This window comes from Balaenoptera borealis (genome assembly GCF_965194805.1).
Source record: "Balaenoptera borealis genome assembly, chromosome: 19".
In the NCBI taxonomy this organism is placed as follows: Eukaryota; Metazoa; Chordata; class Mammalia; order Artiodactyla; family Balaenopteridae; genus Balaenoptera; species Balaenoptera borealis.
In genome coordinates, this window is record NC_138878.1 from 52,398,193 (window position 1) to 52,419,385 (window position 21,193).

At 53.0% G+C, this 21,193-nt stretch overlaps 2 protein-coding genes across 19 annotated transcripts; both read left to right on the forward strand.

Moving 5' to 3' along the window:
• The first annotated feature begins 49 nt into the window (after positions 1 to 49).
• FXYD7 (FXYD domain containing ion transport regulator 7) lies at positions 50 to 8,502 on the forward strand. Of its 3 annotated transcripts, none has more exons than XM_082369466.1 (6): positions 50 to 253; positions 4,479 to 4,508; positions 6,144 to 6,218; positions 6,335 to 6,377; positions 6,536 to 6,576; positions 8,134 to 8,502. In XM_082369466.1, exons 1-6 carry the CDS (start codon positions 223 to 225, stop codon positions 8,154 to 8,156), a joined length of 243 nt encoding a protein of 80 aa, XP_082225592.1. In that variant the 5' UTR covers positions 50 to 222; the 3' UTR covers positions 8,157 to 8,502. The 3 variants fall into 3 exon arrangements, with proteins under 3 accessions (XP_082225592.1, XP_082225593.1, XP_082225594.1); XM_082369467.1 differs by having other exon boundaries at positions 6,335 to 6,368; XM_082369468.1 differs by lacking the exon at positions 4,479 to 4,508.
• Positions 8,503 to 8,867: 365 nt separating this feature from the next.
• On the forward strand, positions 8,868 to 20,761 carry FXYD5 (FXYD domain containing ion transport regulator 5). Of its 16 annotated transcripts, none has more exons than XM_082369445.1 (10): positions 8,938 to 9,062; positions 9,585 to 9,700; positions 9,791 to 9,851; positions 11,683 to 11,763; positions 12,516 to 12,569; positions 13,892 to 13,990; positions 16,630 to 16,698; positions 17,979 to 18,008; positions 18,088 to 18,162; positions 20,448 to 20,761. In XM_082369445.1, the coding sequence occupies exons 3-10, from the start codon at positions 9,791 to 9,793 to the stop codon at positions 20,495 to 20,497; spliced, it is 519 nt and encodes a 172-aa protein (XP_082225571.1). In that variant the 5' UTR covers positions 8,938 to 9,062; positions 9,585 to 9,700; the 3' UTR covers positions 20,498 to 20,761. The 16 variants fall into 16 exon arrangements, with proteins under 16 accessions (XP_082225577.1, XP_082225570.1, XP_082225579.1 ...); XM_082369446.1 differs by having other exon boundaries at positions 8,973 to 9,120; XM_082369449.1 differs by lacking the exon at positions 9,585 to 9,700 and having other exon boundaries at positions 8,906 to 9,062.
• Positions 20,762 to 21,193: the final 432 nt, after the last annotated feature.

Below are 21,193 nucleotides of genomic sequence, written 5' to 3' on the forward strand. Positions count from 1 at the left end.
GCGCCCCCACCCTTGGGGAAAGGGCGGGGACGTCGGCAGTGGGCGGGGGCGGGGGCGGGGGTGGCCGGGACGGGGGCGGGCTCTCCGGGCCCCCATTGGCTACGGCCCCCTCCACACCAGGGCTCCCCCCATCTCCCCCCGACAACAGTCCGTCCCGGTTCCAGCTGCTGCAGCCGCTCCTTCACCACCTCGGCATCCAGCCGCCCCCTGCTCCGGCTTGGCATGGCGACCCCGACCCAGGTCCCCACAAAGGGTGAGCGTCGCCTGGGGAGAGGGCGCAGGGGGGCTCCGGGATCTTAGAGCTTAGGAGAGAGGATCTGGGGAGATTCCAGTACTGGAAGGGGAGGGGAACGGGGAAGGAGATGTCCCTTCCTACCATGGGCGGAGGCCCCTGCAGTGCACCCCTTGGCACCCCTCCAGGCCTCTTGGACACCCTCTCCCGGTGGTGTCGTTCCTGTGCGGGACCCGTGGTTGGAGAGCGGCAGTCCCGGGAGAAAGGATGCTCGGACCGGTAGCTATAGCAACCGGGTGGCTGGTCCAGCACAGCGGTGGTAGTGGCCTCGAAGAGATGGGTTCCGAAGGTGGGAGCGGGTAGATCTGCAGCCACGGAGGTTCTCGCAGATTTCAGGGTCTCTGCGGAGGGTAAGGGGAGGGGGTCCATATGCCTGTTTTTTTCTAGTGCTGGCACCTACGGTGGGTGTTTCCTGAAATCTCTGACAGGCAGGTTCAGTGGGAAGCAGGGAGAAAGAGGGAAAGATAGGAGCTGGAGGAAGTGAGAGAGAGACGGAGAGAGACAGAGGGAGCAAGAGAGAGGGAGACCGAAAGGAATATAGAAAGAGACTGACAGAGAGCCTGAAAGAGATAGAGACTGAGAGATAGAGGGACTGAGGCAACTATGGAGAGGGAGGCGTAAAGACACAGAGGGGGAGAGAGAGAGAGAGAGATGGACCCACAGCATGAGAGGGAAATGGAAAAGAGAAGGGGGGGTTGGCACAGGGTGGGGCCCGTACCACTGCAGTGAGCCCCCATGGGCAGGGATGGGTGTCAGGACCCTCCTTCCCAGCCCACATTCGGGGTGTTGTCTGGTCCGAAAGGTGCACTTGGGTGTGCACACAGATGCCCTCCCCACCTCCATCGCCCACACAGAGATTTACATTTCACACCATTAGCCCAATTAGGCACCCCCGAAATACTCACCCCCCCCAACAGCCCCCTTTCTTGCGCCTACTTCTGCAGAGGAGCAAGGGGAGGGATGCTTCCATGGTGGGGGAGAGGTGGGGGAGGGAGGGTCCCCAGCGCTGAGAGCAGGGCCAGGGGAGAGGCCAGCGGTGCTGAGGAACCTCTGGCAAGTGAAGGGAACCCCAATTGCACTCTGATCTCTCCTTCCCTGCCCGCTTTCCCGGCAGGTGGGGGCTGCTGCACTGAGCCATATCTGCAGAATTTGAAGCAGGGCGGGGGGTGGGGGTGGGGGGGCGGCTGCAGAGGCTGGAAGCCACCCTAGGGAGAGGGGGCAGGGCTGAGGCAGCAAGCCTGGAGGGAGCCTAGTGCTTCCTTTCGCGGAGATGGTGGTTAGCAGGATCGATGGCAGCAGACGGGCAGAGGTGGGAGGACAGATGCCCCTGCCTCCCCACACCCTTTCTCCAGTCACAGCAGGAGAGGGGACCACAGGTCTTGGGAAACCCCGGGGGAGGAAGTGCATGTTGCCTGTTGCAAACCACTTAATGAAATTAATTAATTAATGAATAGATTGTTTGGGGGCGGGGGATGGCTCCCGCATCCCCCCATCCCCCACCCCATCAGAGAGCAGGAGGGTGTGTTGGGGACAAACAGAAAGAAGATGCAGGAGCACAGCTGGGCCTGGGTCCCTATCCCTAAGAAGGACCCTCCGCTTGGCCAGAAGCCAGTCCTGCAGAGGCAACAATAGGAGGTACAAAGGGAGCAGAGGCAGTCAAGGTTGGCCCCAGAGTTAGAAACCCAACCCCCAAGTCCCACACAGGACCCTATCCAGCCTGGGGTACCCAGACCCATCACCTCTCTTCACCTCTCAAGATGCCCCAGTTGCCATAGTAACCACCTCCTTCCTGATGTCTCCTTGGCAACTGGCCAAGAGTGGTGCACATTCCTTCTCCTGCCTCCTGACTCCACCCTTAGCTCAGCCTCGTCCTGAGGACCCAGATTGCTGGGGCAGCAGAGACCAGAAGAGGAACTTCTGCATGGAGCAAGGAGCACCCAGGGAGGAACCAAAGAGGATTCTGGGGCAGGCGCTCACCCACTGGGCTTCTCTGATGGTTTGGGGAGGCAGGATGTGTGGAAACACAGGAGACAAAAGCAGGATAATTCAACTGCTCCACTTCTGATGCAGTCTCCCTGCAGCCTAGCAGGAGCTCATTCATTCATTCATCCATTCATTCATTCATTCTAGAAAACTTCTTTGAAAAACTTTATAAATGCCAGGATTAACAGTAGAGATGAATCAAATAAATTTACTCTCCATCTGGTGGGGGAGCTAAGACAGAGCACAGATGACTCTAAAATAATGTTTCCCCATCTTGATGCTTATGAATACCACCTTCATGATTTTTGCCCTGTCCAAATGTTCCCCACAATGATATTTATTTAACATTTTCCCTCCAAAGAATTAACTTTTAAAAAACTTTGTTAGCTTTATTTTATACTGCCACCACAATGGAAAATCAGGATCTTTTTTTTTTTTGGTCTTACATTGAAGGCAAGTATTAAAATGATCTTAAACAAGTGACTTCACTTTTCTGAGCCTCAGTGTTCCTCTTTTGTGGAATGAGAATGAAGATAGCGCCTATATCAGAGAGCTGCTGTGAAGATTAAGTGTGTTAATATCTGTAAAGTGCTTAGAAGAGAGCCTGGCATGGACTCAGTGCCATCAAATGCCGCTTAGATAAATAAAGGAGAAAAGCCAATAACGTCATAACAATCTATTTAGGTATTGTTGCCTGCTGAAGGCCCTGAACCCAAGGCCTGTTTTATCTTGGGAGATTAACAAGGGTTGGAAGGTGTAGAGTCACATCAGCTCCTATTTAAGACTTGCTCTTTGAAGATTGGACAGGGAACTGAGAAGGGTGAACTTACACACTGTGAATCAGTGCTAATCAGGGTCTTGCCTGGGCGCCACCTGCATGAGTCAGTTTAAACTAGAGTATGCTGTGGTGACAAATAGTACCAAAAATCTCAGTGGCTTCTCACAATGAAGGTAGATTTCTCATTTAGACTATACGGCCACCACAGGTCAACTGGGGGGTCTCTACTCACCAAAGAAAACTGGAGAAGCCACGATCTTGAACATTCATATCACCAGGCCAAAGGCAAAAGAGAGCTCTTGCGTGGGCACTTAAATGCTGCAGACTGGACTTACAGTTCATTGGCCTGAATTAGTCATCTGTCCCCCTTCCCAACCTCAAGGTAGCCATCCTTCCTGAGCCTGGATAGGGGAAGAACATTAATGACAACATCTGGCATCGCCCTGGCACTCCTGATAGCCCACCCCCACCCCCGCTCCCCTAGTGGTGCATGTTTTGCAGAATTGTGCTCTAATCAAGGCAGAGTGTACTAAAAGCTGTCAGAGGAATTAGGGAAGCATCAGGATGGGTTTCTTGAATGAGAAGGATGTTCTGAGCTCTCCTGAAGGGGAATAGAGTTTGAGACAGGGAGGTGGGAGTTGGGGAAAAGTAAATCCACAGACACACAGACACACACAAGTTTTATCCACCTGTTAACATTTATGAAATCAGAGTGAGTCTTCCAATGGTTGAGTATGTTTTATGTGGTACAGCTACATACATATGTGTGCATATACACACACACTGGGAAAGTTATTACAGAGTCAATTTTGAATCTTTAAATTGATGTCTGAGAAATAAGTAATATAGGATATATATAATATAGTATGATATAATATAATAAATATAATATAATATAAAATTTTGGACAGCTGTGCTCTGCTGGATTTGGTGGCAGGAGCAAGTGGATGAGAGCAGTAGCCACAGTGTCTGCCTTTTGGAGCTCTCAGATGGCTGAGAAGTTTCAGGGAGTGTTCAGGGGAAGCCGATACACTCAGCAGTCCACTCAGCAGTGGGGTTGGAGTCTCAGCATCGTATGCAAATGGGAGTATCTATGTGTATTTCAGGAAATGAGTCCATGCTTGCATTAGACTTCTACAGGGGGCTAGGACCAGGACCGCCATGTATGGTTAGGTAGGTTGTGCACTGTACAAGGGAAGGTATCAACCAATGGAATGAGTGGGGGCTGGAATCCAGCCTATGCTCCTCTCTTTAAGCTTTGTGTCTGGCCATGAGGCAACATCATCCAGAGCAAGAGGTCTCATTATCTGATTCCTACACAGAAACCACTGGACCAGTGGCCCCATCAGGATCCTCAAAAATGTTAAGAAGCTCATTGCTGAAATTTTTTTCCCCTCTCTCTCTTTCTCTGCCTTCTTGCCACAGTTCCTCAGGAACCTGACCCATTTTACTACGGTGAGTGGCAGATTCTGTGATGAGGGTACCCTGGGGCTGGATGGAGGGGTGGCTGTAGATCTCCATGGGTCACTGCTGAAGTGGCTTCAGCTATGGCTACATGCTACGTGCTGGCCCACTGACCACGTGACCATGTGGATATAATTCACATCAGCTGGGCTCATGGAGGGTCGAGTCAGACTTGGGGAGGGGGTACCCTCTATGGACCCTCTTCAGGCTTCACCAGCACTCTGGGCTGGTGCACTGGCGTCGTCAGAGAAGCAAACAACTCTGACACCAGGCTGTCGGGATTTGAATCCTGGCTTATCCACTCACTAGCTGTGTGGCCTTGAGCAAGGAACTTTACCTCTCTGGGCCCTTCTGTAAATAAAGAATAGTAATGGTTCCCACCTATAAGGACTGTGGAAAAGAGTTACTCGGATGATATCATTAAATCTTCCCCACAGCACTGAAGCTCAAAAAATTACTCCAGGTCTAGCAGAACTGACCCCAGTTCCCCCTCTAAATACCCTCCTACCCTCTCCCATTGCTCACTCATACTGCTTCTCCATACGCCAAGTTCTTTCCTGCCTCAGGGTCTTTGCACCTACTGTTCCCTCTGCCAGAATACTCTTCCTCTAGCTCTCCACACAGCTCCTTTTTCTTCTTCAGGCCTCAGATCAAATAATGACTGTCTACTAGGAGAGGCCCTCCTGACTCCGCAGCAAGAGGGGCTACACCCACATCTAGCCATGGTCACATGACTGAGTTTTTTGGTTTTCTTTTGTCTATCACAATATGAATGACAACTCCCCGAGGGCAGGGGCCTGGGCTGCTGCTGGTACGGAGTGGATGCTTTATAAATTAATATTTCGATAAATGTTTACTACGGCATACTAGACAAGAATAATTCTTATGAAGGAAAATAAAAGAAAGAATGAGATTAGGAAATGTTGAGGAGAGCATGGAAAATTCTAAATGAGACAGCCAGAGAATGTGTCACTAACATTTGAATAAAGCCCAGAAGTTGGTAAGGGAGGGATATTTGGGGGAGGAGCTTTCAGGCAGAGGGCCCAGCAAGTGCAAAAGCCCTGAGGTAGGACCATGCCTGATAGGCTCCAGGAACTGCAGGGAGGCTGGTGTGCTTGGAGTAGGGGATTGAGGAGGAGAGTGGAGTGGGATGAGGTCTGAGAAGGGATAGGAATGAGATGGTAGAGGGCCTCATGGGCTGTGGGGAGGACTTTGGCTTTTCCTTGCAATGCAGTGGAAGTGGAAGTTGGAGGGGGTGGAGTGGTGTGCTCTGAACTCAGGAAGACCCTGATCAGACTCAGGTGTTAACAGGATCCCTATGGCTGGAGGGTTGAGTAGGGGGATGGGTGACAGAGAGACCACAGAGAAGGTTGTTTGCTGAAAAATATACATATATATATATATATATATATATACGCAGTAGAGGAAGGTCATATCTATATCTATGGCCAAAGAATCCAGAGAGGGGTAAAGAGGAGAGGTTAAGGGGAGCGCCCAATGCCCAAGGCCATGCACTTGATCCTCACGTTGACCCACTGGAGGAGCCTGCAGCCTTGAACCCAGGCCAAGGCTCCAGGGGAGCTGAGGTGCTGCCCCCACTTTGATGTCCTCCAATATCTTCCCCAGACTACGATACTGTCCAGACCGTGGGCATGACTCTGGCTACCATATTGTTCCTCCTGGGCATCCTCATCATCATCAGTAAGTGTGACCCCTTCCTGGGCTCCAAAGCCCCGGGCACCTACAGTTCCCCTGCTGGCTTTTGTCCAGACCCTTATGTCCTCTCTCCTTGTTCTGTTCTGTCTCTATCCTAACAGGCAAGAAGGTGAAGTGCAGGAAGGCGGACTCCAGGTCTGAGAGGTCCGGCAGCAGTGGGGAGAGACGGGGAGGGGTGGGAGCAGCCTGGGGCGCAGGGGTGCTGCCAAACAAAAGGGCCCCCAGGGCCTGCCAGGTGTTTCCCAGAAAGCCTGCGCAATTGAGCCTCTTTATACTTTTCTCTCTCATCTTTGCTTCCACAGCCCAACATGCAAATCCTGTAAATCGGAGCTTCCCTCCTCAGGTGAGGGTGTGAAAGGGTGTGGTTCTGGGAAGATGGGTGGGGGCAGGCGGGGGAGTCAGAGGGGAAACTGCACTGGATGTCCCTAAGAATGGGGCCACCAACGATGGAGCTGAGACCCTGCAGATCAAACATGGTAAAACATGAAGTTAGCAGGATGTGAAATGTCCTAAAGAGTCCTTGAAACTGCCCAGAAACAAGTACCTAATCTCATAAAAGCAAGGATGAACTAATTCCCCAGATGAGAAAGCCACAGCCTGTGGAGAGAGGGGTCCACATGGGAGAAGGATGTTGGCAGTCAGAATGAAGGCAGAGTTGAGCACTAGAGAAGGCAGGAAGATAGAATGTTTTCCAGACTTTACTGTTCAGTTGGGAAGATCTAGGATGAAATGACTGAGAAAAAGGGAAGAAGGAAGGAAGGAAGGAAAGCTTGTGAATAATTGTATCAAAAAACAAAAGGAGAGACATATAGAATACAGGTTTTAAAAATTGATATTGGAAAAGAGAGAATATAGGAGAGAATATGAGGAGTATGAAGATGGAAAGATGGAAAGTATAGGATAAAGAGTGAAGAGGATGGGGGTGTAAGAGGAGGTGAAGGGTGCAGGAGGGGAGAGAGGAAGAGGGGGAAGGAGTCGTTAGAAAGGGTGGAGAATGGAGGAGGAGGGTGGAATGTGGGAGGGGGTGGGGTGAAGGGGGTGGAGGGGGGAGGGGGAGGAGGGGGAGAGTGAGTGCAGGTGGATAGATGTAGGATGTAGGAGGGGGGATAAGCATGTAGATGAAAGATTGTGACTCCTTGGGGGTGTTAATTTTAATTATGTAAAAATATCTCGACCTGTTTTTAGTGGAACTGTGTCCTTTCCAGGGACTTTTAAAAAATCAGAGATGGGAATCTCTCTGCCTCTTATAAAGTTTTTAGAACGAAAAAAATGGGCCTTGGGGTACTCCATATTTGGAGGATTTGATGTGGAATTTCATGTGTTTAGTTTCATATTTATTTAATGAGATTTAAGAACATTAATGGGTCACTTTGTGGATGATGGGGGGGGGGTACGGTTGGCCTGGGTACCTGGCCACAGTCTAAGAGTATGTACAGAATTCTGACCCATTCCAGCTGAATGATGGGCCCAAGTGGGTGGGAGACATGGGAATTCCTTTTGTATCCAAATGTTCCAGAGGTGGTGTGTTGGAAAGGAGTGGGGGTATAGGAGGACGTTGGGAGCATGGGAGAGGGATGGAGACTCTTTTTCTGGCAGGGGGACACCCCAGAAAAGCCCAGGCTGGGCCAGGGATCTTCGGCCTCATCACAGATGTGTTCCTCTCAAGACAGTGCCCTGTGGGACAGGACAAAAGCCCCAAAGGTGTCCCTCTATGGACCAGATATTAGGGTGCAGGGAGGCAAGACAACTTCCCAGGGCTAGCTCTAGGGTGACAGTCTGGAGATCTGACTTCCATGAAGGGCCCCTGGCAGTGTGTGGCGGGGGGCTGCTTCCACCCCTCTTGCTGCCCACTGAAGCTCCCTGGCTCTCTCTCTCTCTCTCTCACTCCCTCTCACCCCAGCCCCTGGAGGTGGCGGCGTGTAGACCAGCCCTGGGCACCTCCACTACTGTCCCTGCCTGAGTGCGGGAGCCTGAGGACCGGGTGGAGGCGGTGGGGACCCCAGCCTTGCCCAGGGAGCGCTCCCCTGAATGAGCCGTCCCACCCACTCCAAGGCTGGAGCCGCTGCACCTCCCCAGGCCTTGGCAATTACGACCCCCCCAAAGAGCCCGTCTGCATCCCAGACCCAGGGACTCAGGTCTCCAGCTCCTGGGGTCCCGGAGTCCACCCTCAGCCCCCCGCAATCCCTGTGTGCTACTCCCCGGCACCTCCCTGTTCCCCGCACCCTCAGAGTCTATGTCTTGAGCTTAATAAATGTGCATTTGGTTTTTCCCCCTGTTCTGTCTGTGTCTTCTCATCTGTGGGGACAAAACGGGGGAGGGGACAAAGCTGAACCTGGGGAGCTCTCTCCCCCATCCCCAGATTTTCCCCCTTCCTCTCCTTCCCCACCCCCAGTGCCCCACTGGCCGCCTTCTCTCTCAGAGCCCCTCAAGCTTCCCTTCCCTCCCTCAGCGCCACCGCCCCCAGCTGCCCCTTCCCTTCTCATCCCCGAGACCCCAGAGTAGACCCCTCCCCTGCTCTCCCTCCCTCCCCACAGGAGCCCCACCCCGCCCAGACCTGCCTGCCCTGCTGTTCCCCACCCCCACCTTCCCCTAGGCCGGGTGGGTGGAGGCCTCCGCCCAGCCTCTCACCCCAGCCCCCCCATAGCCCTCAACGTCTCCCCCTCCTGCTCCCACCCCGGGCTCTGAAGCCAGGAAACCCAAGAGGAAATGACTGAGCCCGTCTCGGTCCCCGCCCGCCAGCGCTCCCCTGGCCACACCCTCCGCCCGGACTCAGCCACTGCAGCTGCCCTCTCCGCACGAGGCTGCCGGCTCGGGACCCCCAGCTCTGACGTGAGTCTCTCCTCCATCCTCCTCCATCCGCTCCCCTCTGCCCAGGGGCCGGGCTCAGGTGGGTAGAGACCGATCTTCTGGGCGCCTCTCCGCCCCCCCCATTCATGCTCACCGTCCCTCCTGCTCTCCTGTACCACCGGGTTCGGCACTGCTTCTCTCCTCCTGCCTCAGTCTCCCCAGCTCGCCTCCATCCCTCTCACCCTCCCAGATCTGCCCAGCATCCTGCTCTATTGTCCCCGCAGGGAGGCCCCTAACACCAGCTCACTTTTTCCTCTGAGATCAGGAGCGCATTACTCACTCTTCCTCTTTCCCCCTCCTAGCTGACTCCTCTGCTCTGAGGACTGCCCCGGAGGGAGGGACCGAGGTCCTCAGATCTACTCCGGCGCCCCAGATCCCTCCCCTTGCCCTCCAGGGTCGGTCCTGGCTAGCGCTTGAGTGCTCCTCTGCCTCAGCCCCGTGCAGTGGCTGCTGCTTGAAGCCTGGTTTAGTCTGATGCTTCTTGTTTTCTTTGGGGACCTGCAGAGGGAAAGAGGGAGTGACTGCTGGCGATCCCCACTTCTGAGACCCTCCCCCTGGCCCTCCTTCCTGCAGCCAAAGACCCTGGCAGGGGTCTTTGAAGCCAGAGGTGCCTGCTCAGGGTAAGGAAGGGGGCTGCAGGGTCCCCAGGGGTTGCCCTGGGCCTGCCTCACTAACATCATGGCTGACCCCAGCTCTGGCTTGCTCTATAGATGTCGCCCTGTGGTCGCCTGTGTCTCCTGGTCTTCGTTGGCCTGATTCTCCCCACCAGAGGTAAGGCCCAGCCCTTGACTCCACCCTGCTGCAGAGCCCCCAGCCCCACTTCGAGTGCATGTGTTGCTGGGTGGGCGGCTGGTGAATTTGGATGCTCTGTCCTGTGTCCTCAGTCCCCTCTTGAGCTGGCACCAGGAAGTGGGGGCCCCAATAAGGGGGCCAAGGTTACACCCTGTTTAGATACCTCAGACCTGGGTGGCTGCTTCCAACGCGTCTGGCCAGGGCCTGTCCTGCTGGGCATCCTCTGTTTCATCTCCAAGAAGGACTCACGGAGTTTGATTTGGCGGGGAGATGGGTGTCGGTTTCCTACTTGGCAGCCAGGAACACCGGACTCACAGCAGAGCAGCTCCCTTGGATCCCTGGGTGATATATGATTAGGGAAAAGGGTGAGCTGGGGCCAGTCCAGGAGCTGGAGATGTCTCACCCTTGCCTGAGAAGTGTTTTCTGAAGGCAGTACCTGTGGTGGGCCTTGCAGGTGCTTTCTACATGACAGGTGCTTGTTTCAGCTTCAGCTCTACTCTATGATGCTGTTGTCGTGACCATTTTGCAGATGAGGAAACTGAGGCTCAGTGAAGGAAAGTGCCCTGTGCCAGAGGCTAGTGAGTGGAGGGGCTGGGCTACAACCCTGGAACCCAGAGCAAACTCTGCACTGAAGCTGCCCCATTTCTCTTTGATAAAATGGTTTTCCTGTGTTCATTCAGTCATTCAACAAGTGTTCACTGAGCAGATCCTATTCTAGGCACTGGGGAAACAGCAATTGCATAAAACAGGAGCTCACATTCTAGTTGGAAAGACACACAGTAACTGACACATCAGTAAATTATATAGTATGCTAGAAGGTGAAAAGTGCTATAGAGAAAAACAGAGGAGAGAAATGAGGATTGTTTAAATAGGGTGATCAGGTAAGACCTCACCAGAAGGTGACATTTGGGCAGACACTTGAAGGAGAGGAGGGGACAAGCCAAGTAGGTATGCAAGGAACGAGCGCTGTCTGGAGAGTGTGAGTGACAGCAGGCAGGCCAGGGTTCGGGTTAGGGTTCGGGTTAGGGTTAGGGTGGGAAGGGGCAGGGTGGTAAGAGGAGAGGTCAGGGAGGTGACAGGGGACTGGGTGGAGGGGGGACTTATGGGCCAGGTGAGGACTTTGGCTCTTACTAGGAGTGAGATGCAGCCAGAGGAGGGCTCTGAGCCAGGAGGGCCCCGATCTGACTCAGGGGTTCACAGGTTCCCTCTGGCTGTGTGTGGGGAGCAGACTGTAGGGGGCGGGATGGGAGCAGGGAGACCAGGGAGGAGGCTGTGTGATGGTCCAGGAAGGAGAGGATGGAGGCTGGGCCAGGGTGGGGGGCAGCAGCTCTATCCAGCACTGACTGCATGTTGAGCAGTGGGGGAGACCACTCCCACCTCCATCTCATTTCACCCTCTCTACAGTCCTGAGAAGTAGATTCAAGTTTTATCCCCACTTTGCAGGTGAGGCAGCCGAGACTCAGAGAGGGGTTTCACTTGCTCCAGGACACACAGCAAGGAAGTTATTGGGAACAGATTTTGAGATCAGGGCCCTGGCTGAGTCTAGCACCTGGGCTCTTAGGCTAAACTGCCTCTCTCATCCCACAAGGATGGGCAGGGAGAGGCAGCTGCAGGTAAGGTGCTGGGGCATTAGCACTTCTTAAAACACTTCCACCAAAGCTGATCAATCACACGTCTGTCTGCTGCTCCACCAGCAGACAGGACTTCCTGGTTATCCCTCAAGGTTTCGGGAGGGAGGGCAGGGTGGGGGTATCGGTGAGAGAAGGGGGACCAGAGGCTCCTCCCTGACTTCTCATCCTTCATTTCCCAGGACAGACATTGGAGGAGGCCACATCCATTACTCTAGCAGACCCAGTCACTGAGAACGTTCATGCCCTGACTCCAGCCCCAGGTGAGGAAAGAGGGACAGGTCTGTCAAGATCCTGTCATTGCAAATAACAATGGCAACAAAAATCTCAAACTTGGACCAAATGGGATTTTTTGGATTTGTGTAACTGAAAAGTCCAGGAATAGACCTTCAGGCATGGCTCCACCTAGGCTCAGATTATGCTATGAGGAACCTGTCTCCATTTCCTGGTTCTGTTTTCTCTGTGACGGCTTCATTTTCAGGCAGATTCTCCTTTTATGGAGCCAAGATGGCCCATAGAGACCCGGAGCTTCTATCCTACCTGCTAAGAATCCAGAGGAAAGAGAATTTCCCTTTCCCCAATCCAGCAAATGTCCCAGAACTGAGTGTCATTGACCAGGCTCAGGTCACACCCCCACCTATGAGCTGATCATTGTGGCCACAGGCATAGAAAACTGATTGGCCAGACCCGGGTCTCGTGTTTAACTTCCAGCGGGGCTGGTGCCAGGCCCATTGAACCAAGTGGACTGAGAGTCAGGGAAGGATGTTTCCCCAAAGGAAGTTCCGGGGGCTCTTACCAGAGGCGGGTGGGTGCTGAGTAGGGGAAAAGGCATCTGTGGGAGGGGAGGGCCTGAGGCCAGGGAGATACTGGCATCCCATTTGGGCAGTTAGCAAATGGCTGGATTAATTCGTTTCCATGACATCAAATTTGGGTTGCTATGGAAATCCCCCTGTACCTCCATCCATGCACCTTCTCTGCATCTTCTCTCTTTTCTCTTCCTGTTTCCGGACTCCAGACACCGTCCACCCAGAACTCCAGCCCACTCCTCAGACTTCAACCCTGCAGGCTGGTAATGAGTTGGGCAGGGGCAGAGGGTGGGGAGGTGGGCCTGGGACAGACATTGTTGCCCCTCTTCCTCTGACACCCTGAGTCCTTGATTACCCATTTCAGTCCCCCAATGCTGAATCCCCTGGTTTACTTTGTCGTGGGGCAGCCAGCTAACTCCATTCACTTCTTGTAAAAATTGTTTGAAATCATGAAAAATAACATGCCTATAGAAAAATATAAAAACCGTAAGTGTACAACTTAAATGACTCTAAGTTGAACCCATGTAACCATCACCCAGGTCAAGGAATAGAGCTTTGCAGACACCCCAGAAACTCCCTGTATGCCAACCCCTTCATTTTCTTCCTTTTATCTCTTTATCTTTTTCCCTTTTTGAATTTTCAAATCATTTCTTAACTCTTCCTTGGAGTATAACATCATTCAAAAAGTGTTCACCAATTTTGTCCATTAATGTTTAGTGGTACGTAGACACGTTCTCCTTGGAAATAAAAAGAATATTGCAGGCAAGATGAAATCCCTTCATCCACTCCCCATTCTCATTCTCTCCTCCCTCTCTGAGAGGTCCCCACCGTTAGTGTTATATTGGGAGTAGTTCCCCAGTGATACTGTATCACATGTGTATTACCTGGGGAAAATATACTAATTGGGAGGTGTCGTTGTGGGAGCTTAAGGATATTGTATGACTGTTGTTCAGCAACTTGCTTTCTTCCCCCATGCAATAATGTGTTTGGAAGCTCTTCCCACAGTCCTATAGAAGCATCCGTGTTGGTCTTTTTCACTGCGTGGCATTCTGCAGGGTGCCGGTGACAGCTGATGAAGCCATGCCCATCTCGATGAGCATCTTGGTTGCTTCCAGTTCTTCCCATTGCTCGCAGTGCCGCAATGAGCAAGGCTGTCCCCTCCTCCTTGAGCACTTATGGCAGAAATTAAGTGCCGGTCATGGTTCTAAATATTTCACCCGCATTCACTCATTCAATCCTCACACAAACCCTGTGAGGTAGAAATGAGCATTATCTTCACTTTACAGGAGGCTCAGAGTAACTCACCCAAGGTGTCACCGAAAGCCAGTGACACGGCTAGGATGAGGGTCCAGGAACCTGGCTCTAAAGTTTACCCACGACACGGTGGGGCAAAGGCACACTGATTTGCCCCACCACCAGTGGCGTGTGAGAGAGTCCCCCTGTCTCACGCCCACAGCAGCGCTTGTACATGGATGTCTTTGATTTTTGCCAACTTGAGGAGGGGAGAGGGCCCCTTGCTGTTTTCTGCAGGTCCCTGATTCGCTTCTTTCTCACCCGCCCCTCCTTTCTCTTCCGACCTGAGTAGAAGCAACCCCAAACCAGATGGAGATCCACACCCAGCAACCGACGGAAATGGATGTGCTTCTAACAACAGGTCCGGGGACAGACAAGAGCTGGACGCAAGGTAGAGCCTGGGACTAGAACAGCAACGTATGAGTTGTGTTTAATTCTCCATCTAGGTCGGCATTTCCCTGAGTACATTTCTCAGAGCACCCGTTTGGGGAATTAATACATTTTTCAAAAAATTTTTCTCGGTTTGCGGTCAAAGGTATTTGGGAAACTCTGAGTTAAAGTTAAACACGTTTCTATCTGGCGGGACTTCTCGGAGTCGTAATAAAGCTTGTCTGTAGCAGGCATCCCAAGAGGGAGCATCTAGTTTGCAGCGTTTTCCACACTTGGTAGACTCAGGAACCCTCTTTATTCAGATCCCTTCGAAGGGCTGGTGCGGGAAATGTACCTGTAGGTGTTTCCCTTGGTGTAGATCTTCTTAATGTTAGAGCAGGAGCTGTTCAGTTGCAAAACTCAGAAAACCCAACTGGAAAAAATAAGAAAAAAGATGTATTAGCGATATACGCTCTGTAAAGTACAGAGGCACCAATTCCAGGCACAGCTGGGTCAAAGAGCTCAAGCTCTGTCATCACGACTGACTTGCTTCCTCTCTCAGCTCTGTCGTCTTCATTCTCAAGCGGCTTTTCCCCTCTTAGTGACAAAGGTGGTCCCGTAGCTCTGAGTTTAGGCTACAAACTCAGCAGCTAGAGTGCATCTCTAGCTGAAAGGCCTAGAGTTGACTCTCATTGGCCCAGCTGGGGTTATGTGCCCATGTCTGACCAATGGGAGCCTGGGAGATGAACAGCTCTGACTGGTCAGGCCTGAGTCTGTGCCCCATGTCTGATCTGCATAGACTAAGAGTCAGGGGAGAGGTGGCTCCCCTCAGGACAAGTGAGTTAATGTTACCAGAGGCGTGGGAAAGGGGGATGAGCGGAAATAAAGGTAGCAGGGCGTCTCTAATGCCTGTGTGAGGATCCATATGTGAGAGGCAGCCCCCACTGGAAAGTACTATAGATTAGGCCACTCTCAGGCTGAGTTGCATGCACGGTTGCTCAGACTGGGCACTGCACAAGAGCACTACCTAGAAGGCCACACCATTCTCCTTGTAGATTTTTTATCATTGTTACAACTTCCCAGTGATGGCAGTAAAGCATCTCATTCTGAAAGAATCTGTCTATTAAAACAATTTTACAACAGATGGAAATACGGTGTCTTGGGGAAGGGAGCTTTTTTTATTTTGTACAACAGTGGGGTTTGGGGGTGTAGCAGCAGTTTCCACATTTTCCAAATGAGAAAACATCTTCACGTCTCCGGATTCACTTACTCTGAGTCCTTGCTGACCTGGGTTACCCTATGTGGTATTCCACGTTCCTGGTTATACGTGATGGAAATTCAACTGGGCCGAGGGGGGTCAAGGAGTCAGGTGGTAAAAGGCACTGCTGAGCCCAGCGCCCCCAGAGCCTCTGTCCCTTCTTCATCTTTGTCTCTCTTGCACTGGAGCTTGTTTTCCACCTGGCAAGGAAATGGCCAGCTCAGAACTTCCGTCACCTAGCGTCCACTCAAAAGCCCTACTTGGAATTTGAAAGGTAGGGAAAGGTGAGACTGGGTCACATGCTCCCCTTTGTGGCTGGGTTACAATAGGAGACCCAGAAGGTCTGGGGAAGCAGGAACATTTCCCCCAAAGAAAGGGGACTGTTGCCAGAAGAAGGGAGGAGTGAGAGCCAAGTAGACAATAGCAACAATGTGCTGAGGGTTTGCTCCATGCGGGACACTGTGCTAAGCTTTCACGTGGTCACTCGTTCACTGCTGACAACCACCCTATGTGGTAGGAGCTGTCGGTACCCCATTTTACAGGGAAGGGAACTGAGGCCCAGAGAGGTTACTTGCCTGGCCCTAGGCCACACAGTGCAAAGTGGCAGAACGAGAATTTGAGCCCAGGTTCCCTCACACCGGGGTAGCCGGGGTGAGGGCGGGGTGGGGGGGCATGAGCACCACGTACCACTGAGGCTGTCCTTTTATTACATTTCCTGTGGTCCCTCCATCTTTACCCTTGATCTGGCTTATCCCTTTTCCTGGAAAAAGGTTTCCTGAACATCTCGTAGTCCTTGGCTGTCGGCTCGTATTTAGGAAGCGAGGCGCTGAGGCCCACCTGGGGAGCCAGTTCATGAGGCAGCTTCTCTGCTTGCTGGCTTCACACTGGGGCATCAGTCAGGGATGACTGAGGACATTTCTCAGTGCCAGAGGGGCAGGTCTTTCCTTGGGTATTGATTTTTTTTTTTTTTAAAAGAGAGGAACCCTCTGGTGTTTTTGGTCTGGGAGGAGAGGTGAAAGTCAACATATTTTCTAACAAGTATCTCCAGGCTCTGTAACTGGGTCAGGGTTCTGGAGGCCCCTGTGTGGCTCTGACAGATGTGACCCTTTATTCATGATCACGGGGTGGTCCGGGAGGTCCTAGGAGAGGAGCCAGGGGCTCCTCGGGAGTCGGAGCCGTTGGTCCTAATCAGGGGGTGCAGGCTTATCGCAGTATTTCCATACCTGCCACTCCTGGCTGCCTGTGTGGGTGGGAGGCGGGGATACCCGCCCTGCGCCCTGAAGGTAGGCGTGGCAGAGGGGCTTCTCCCGGACGCAGATGTTCAGTTGTCTCTTGTTTCCCTCCACGGCTCACTCCTGCCCTCCACCATCTTCTGGCCTCTCTCTCTGCTGATCCCACTCAAGGCCCCACGCGCCCCAAGACCCGACTCCCACGTAAAAACGTCAGGACGGACCCCGCCCTCAAGCAGACTGGTCAGTAACTCCCTTCCCGGACTGGACACAGGCTATTTCCCACTCACTGTGTGTTTCTAGCGCCTCAGTACTGCCCAGCCTGGAATAGTGCTCAGTAAACAGGTGTCGGGCGAATACCTGACTCAGGGCTGGTGTTCTTGTGGGTGGGTACAGGGTAGGCACACAATAAATGTCTGAATAGATGAATGAATGCATAAGTGAGTGCTGCAATGCCAACGACCCAAAAACCCAATGGCTGATGATGACAGTCATTTAGGGACTTGCCTGGTGGGCCAGGGGTTAAGACTTCGCGCTCCCAACGCAGGGGGCCCGGTTCAATCCCTGAGAGAACTAGTTCCCGCATGCCACAACTAAAAGAGCCTGCATGCCACAATGAAGATCCCACGTGGCGCAACTAAGACCCGACACAACCAAAACAAACAAAAAAAATGACAACCATTTATGTAGCTCTCAAGTCTGCAGTTTAGAAGTTTAGTCTGGGCGTGGCTGGGTGCTTCTCTGGTCTCAGCTGGACTTACTTGTGCATTGGAGATCAGGTTGGGGTCAGCAGGGAGCTCGGTTTGTAGGGGCACCTTGATTCTTCCCCTCCCGGTCTTATCTTCCACTTCCTGTCCAGCCAACCCCAGTGAACAGATGGAAATGATACACCTACGGGTCATATAGAGAGTTCATTCATTCATTCAAGCAATATTCATTGAGCATTTACTGTGTGCTGGGCACTGCTCTAGGTGCCAGGGCTACAGCAGTGAATGAGACAGACGAAAATCTCTTCCCTAATGAAGGAAACGTTTTCATGGGGAGAGAGACAATAAATAAGAATCATAATAACTATATATCAGGTGGTTTTAAGCAGCTATCAAGAAAAATGAAGAAAAAAAGGAAACAAAAGAAAAACGAAGCAGGGTTAGGGTGAGAGAATGACTGGAGAGTATTTTCTGTAAAGGACCAGGGAGACCTCACTGAGAAGGAGCTGAGGGGGAGCCATGTGGACATCTGGGGAAGGGAGCTTCAGGCAGCAGGAGCAGCCAGTGCAAAGGCCCTGGGGTGAGAAAGGGTCTGCATGGTCACCAACGGGGGGGGGGAGGGGGTGGAGCACAGTGAGTGAGGGGGGCAAGTGAGGAGAAACGGTTAGAGGTGATGGGAACCAGACTGTGTGCTGAGTAAGGACTTCAGTTTTGCTCTAAGTGCACCAAGGCTGAGACCCAGGTGTCTCCTCTCTGACTCTGACTCTCACTCACCGATTCACTCCACAAACCTTTGCTCCCTTCTGTCCCCTCCAGGTTCAAGCGAGGACGACCCCTTCTCCTATGGTAAGTTACCCATGGGAGGCTGTGGGGAGAGGAGGGTGCAGGCCCCTCTCGCCACACGCCTCCATTTCTCTCTCTGCAGACGAGGACACCCTCCGGAAACGGGGGCTGTTGGTGGCAGCCGTGCTGTTCATCACCGGCATCGTCATCCTCACCAGTGAGAAGGGGGGTTGGGCGGGAGGGGCATCAGGACTGGGAGGGAGGAGGCCTTGGCTTGGACTCTGACGGAGGGTAGGTTCTTGAAGGCCCCTGAGCAAGGTTGTTTTAAAGGAAGCATATCCATATAAACCTCCCCAGAGTTCAGTGGCTTAAGATGATAACCATTTACTGAGTTCTCAATTCTGCAATTTGGAAACTTAGGCTGGGCTCAGCTGGACGGTTCTTCTGGTTGCAGCTGGATTTATTCACGCGTCTGAGGTCAGCCGCGGGTCAGCAGGGAGCTCTGCTTCTATGGGCACCTCAGTTCTTCACCTGGTGGTCTTCTCCTCCAGCAGGCTAGCCTGCGCTTGTTCACATGGCGGTGGCAGGGCAATGCGATGGTGCAGCTCCCCAGGATTAGCAATAGCGGGAAGCTTTGATGGCCCCGGGCTGCATGAGTGAGCAGAGGTAATGGCTGCGCCAGGGCCTGATGAGAGATGGAAGTGGAGGAGGGGGCCCCAGGCAGGAACTGTGGCTTCAGAGAGAGGTTTCCAGCCATGCCTCCTGGTAAGCCCACCGGGAGGGAGCAGGGCAGGGGTCGAGGGGATCAGATACCTCAGCCTCTCTCTCCTCCTGCCCTCCTCTCTCCCTCCAGGGCCTGGGGGCTGCGGCCTCTCAAGTCAGCCTCCCAGGGCCCAGTGTTGAGCCAGGAAGGGGGGCAAAGGGAGATTAACAAGTGGAGAAACTAATTTTTTAAAAAGTTTAAAAAATGTTACAGATTAAGTAAAACACGCGGGCAACCGGTTTGCAAGCTCTCAGTTAAGCTGTACAACCCAAGCCAAGTTTTATGAGTGACCTCTCTTGTCCAACTTCCTCATCAGGAAAATGGGCACAGCCTCAGCTTTTTGCCTTAAGGTGGGAGACGGAACACTGATAGAATTAAAAAGAGATCGCTGATGCGTGTCAGATCCTGTTGAATCAGGGAGTCAAGCACTGTTGCCTCAGTTGTTCAACTTGTGCTTATAGATCCTGACTTAGTGCCAGACCCTGTTCTCTCCCCTGCGGGAAAAGTGAGGCTCAGAGAGCTGAGAAGTCTGTCCAAGGTCACACAGCACATAAACATCAGGGAGTGACTGGGCCCAGGTCTGTGTGAGGACAGAGCCTAAATGTCAGCTCCGGGGCCATAAACTCTTCCAGTGATGTTTGTGAGCACCTACTCTGTGCCTAGCCTGTGCTGTGATGCTGGGGGCCCTGGTCCCCACCCTCGGGGAGAACTCACAGCTGGTGGGGGGATGACAATAAACAGCTCAACACATTAATGAGCAGAGTGGAGCAGAGATACAGAAAAAGAGAATTACCAGGAGGAAAATAAAGATGGATTGGGAAGGATGGGGAGAGGCACTCCCTCTAAAGAGGTAAAATCAGAATGGATTCTGATAAGAAAGATGATTTTAAAAAACAGGTAGAGGGAGCAGCAAGTGCAAAGCCCCAGACGCAGGAATGAGCTTAGCGTGTTGCAATAACCACGGGAAGAGGCCAGGGTGGCTGGGGCAGTGTGAGCGGGAGAAGGGTAGGAGGTGAGTCCAGAGGGACAAGGAGGTGTAAGCAAGGGTGGCAGCCAGGAGATGGGAGAGGGCTGTTTTCTGAAGTCCCCTTTGTTTTCTAAGATCCCCCTCATTTGCTTTGGCCCAGCCCCCTGTTCTTCCTTCTCTCCCTTAATCCCACCTGTCTACTTCTGCCTCAGGGCCTTTGCACTGACTGTTCCTTATGCCTGGAACACCCTTCCTCCAGATGTCCATGTGGCTCCCCCCTCACCTCCTCATTGAGGCCCCTCCAGTCACTGCCATGAGGATGCCCTCAGCTCCTGGGTCTCCCTGCATCCTTCCTTGTTTTATTTTTCTTCATAGCATGCATCACTGTCTGACACATCACTGTATGTGCACTTGACTTAGTTCTTTTTCTCATTGTCGGTCTCCCCCACTAGAAAGATCTACTAGGGCAGGGATTTTATCCATTCTTTCTCCCAACTGTGTGCCCAGTGCCTAGATCACTGCCTGGCACAGAGTAGATGCACAATAAATGTTTGCTGAACACACGAATGACACACAAGCTAGGGCTCCTCTGTGTAGGGGTGGGGGGAGGTCCCCCCTGCGGACCCTTGCACCAGCTCTTCCCCCGTCAGTTTCTTGTCACTTGCTCAGAGTTGCCTTGGAGCCTCCCAAGGGGAGGCTTGTCCTCCAGCACCCAGATCACAATAATCAATATTGTTCCAACTCGTGACTGAACCATTTCCTTCACCTACAGGTGGCAAGTGTAGGCAGTTGCCCCGGTTATGCCGGAGTCATGACAGATGAGTCCATCGGAAGTGGGGGCTGATGACCCGATGGGCACCCCGAGACTGCCCCCCTCTGGCTCACCGTGCCTGGCCTCCTCCCTCCCCTCGAAGGACCTACAGACTAGTCAGCAAAGCCCAGCCTGAGAGGTAGGACGTGGATGGAGCCAGAGCCGGGACTGGTGGCCTGAGCCCCCTACTCTCCCAGCCCTGCCCTCCCTGAAGGCTGACTGGCTCCCCATTTATCCATTCTGTTCCGACAAGAAGTAAAGCACTGTGGTCTTTGCCCCATGGTCTCTGATCATTCCTGACCGGGGAGTGGAAGAAAGCAGCAGGGGCTGGGGCAGGGCCCCCAGGAGTAAAGTGAGGGAGTCACAGACTCCAAAGCCAAGCTGGGGGCCACAGTGAACGAAGCCAGCCTGGGTGAGGTGGGGAGGATGGGGGCAGGGGCGGGCCACAGGGGGATCTGGCCAATGAGAGGGTCAATGTTGGATTCCACCCATGGCAGATTGAGACCCCTGGCCTGGTCCTTGTGCAGAGCCTGGTGTCCAGGGCCAGCTCACCCCTGACATTGAGAGGCAGCGCTGGTAACTGGGCAAACACAAATGGAGGGCCCAGGCCCACGGTGACCCGCTTTTTTCCCACTCTGGGTCCCTTCAGCACGTGAGTGTGGACACCCCGCCCTGCACATCCAAGGTCCATCCACACCCCTGGTTGC

Excerpts from the sequence above, each read along its gene's own strand:
- FXYD7 (XM_082369466.1), top strand. The coding sequence starts at position 223 with ATGGCGACCCCGACCCAGGTCCCCACAAAGG. Across the intron at positions 6,219-6,334 it reads GGGCATCCTCATCATCATCA|GCAAGAAGGTGAAGTGCAGG; the intron begins GTAAGTGTGACC and ends CTATCCTAACAG. Across the intron at positions 6,378-6,535 it reads GCGGACTCCAGGTCTGAGAG|CCCAACATGCAAATCCTGTA; the intron begins GTCCGGCAGCAG and ends TTGCTTCCACAG.
- FXYD5 (XM_082369441.1), top strand. The coding sequence starts at position 8,940 with ATGACTGAGCCCGTCTCGGTCCCCGCCCGCCAGCGCTCCCCTGGCCAC. Across the intron at positions 9,852-11,682 it reads CCTGATTCTCCCCACCAGAG|GACAGACATTGGAGGAGGCC; the intron begins GTAAGGCCCAGC and ends TTCATTTCCCAG. Across the intron at positions 12,570-13,891 it reads GACTTCAACCCTGCAGGCTG|AAGCAACCCCAAACCAGATG; the intron begins GTAATGAGTTGG and ends CGACCTGAGTAG.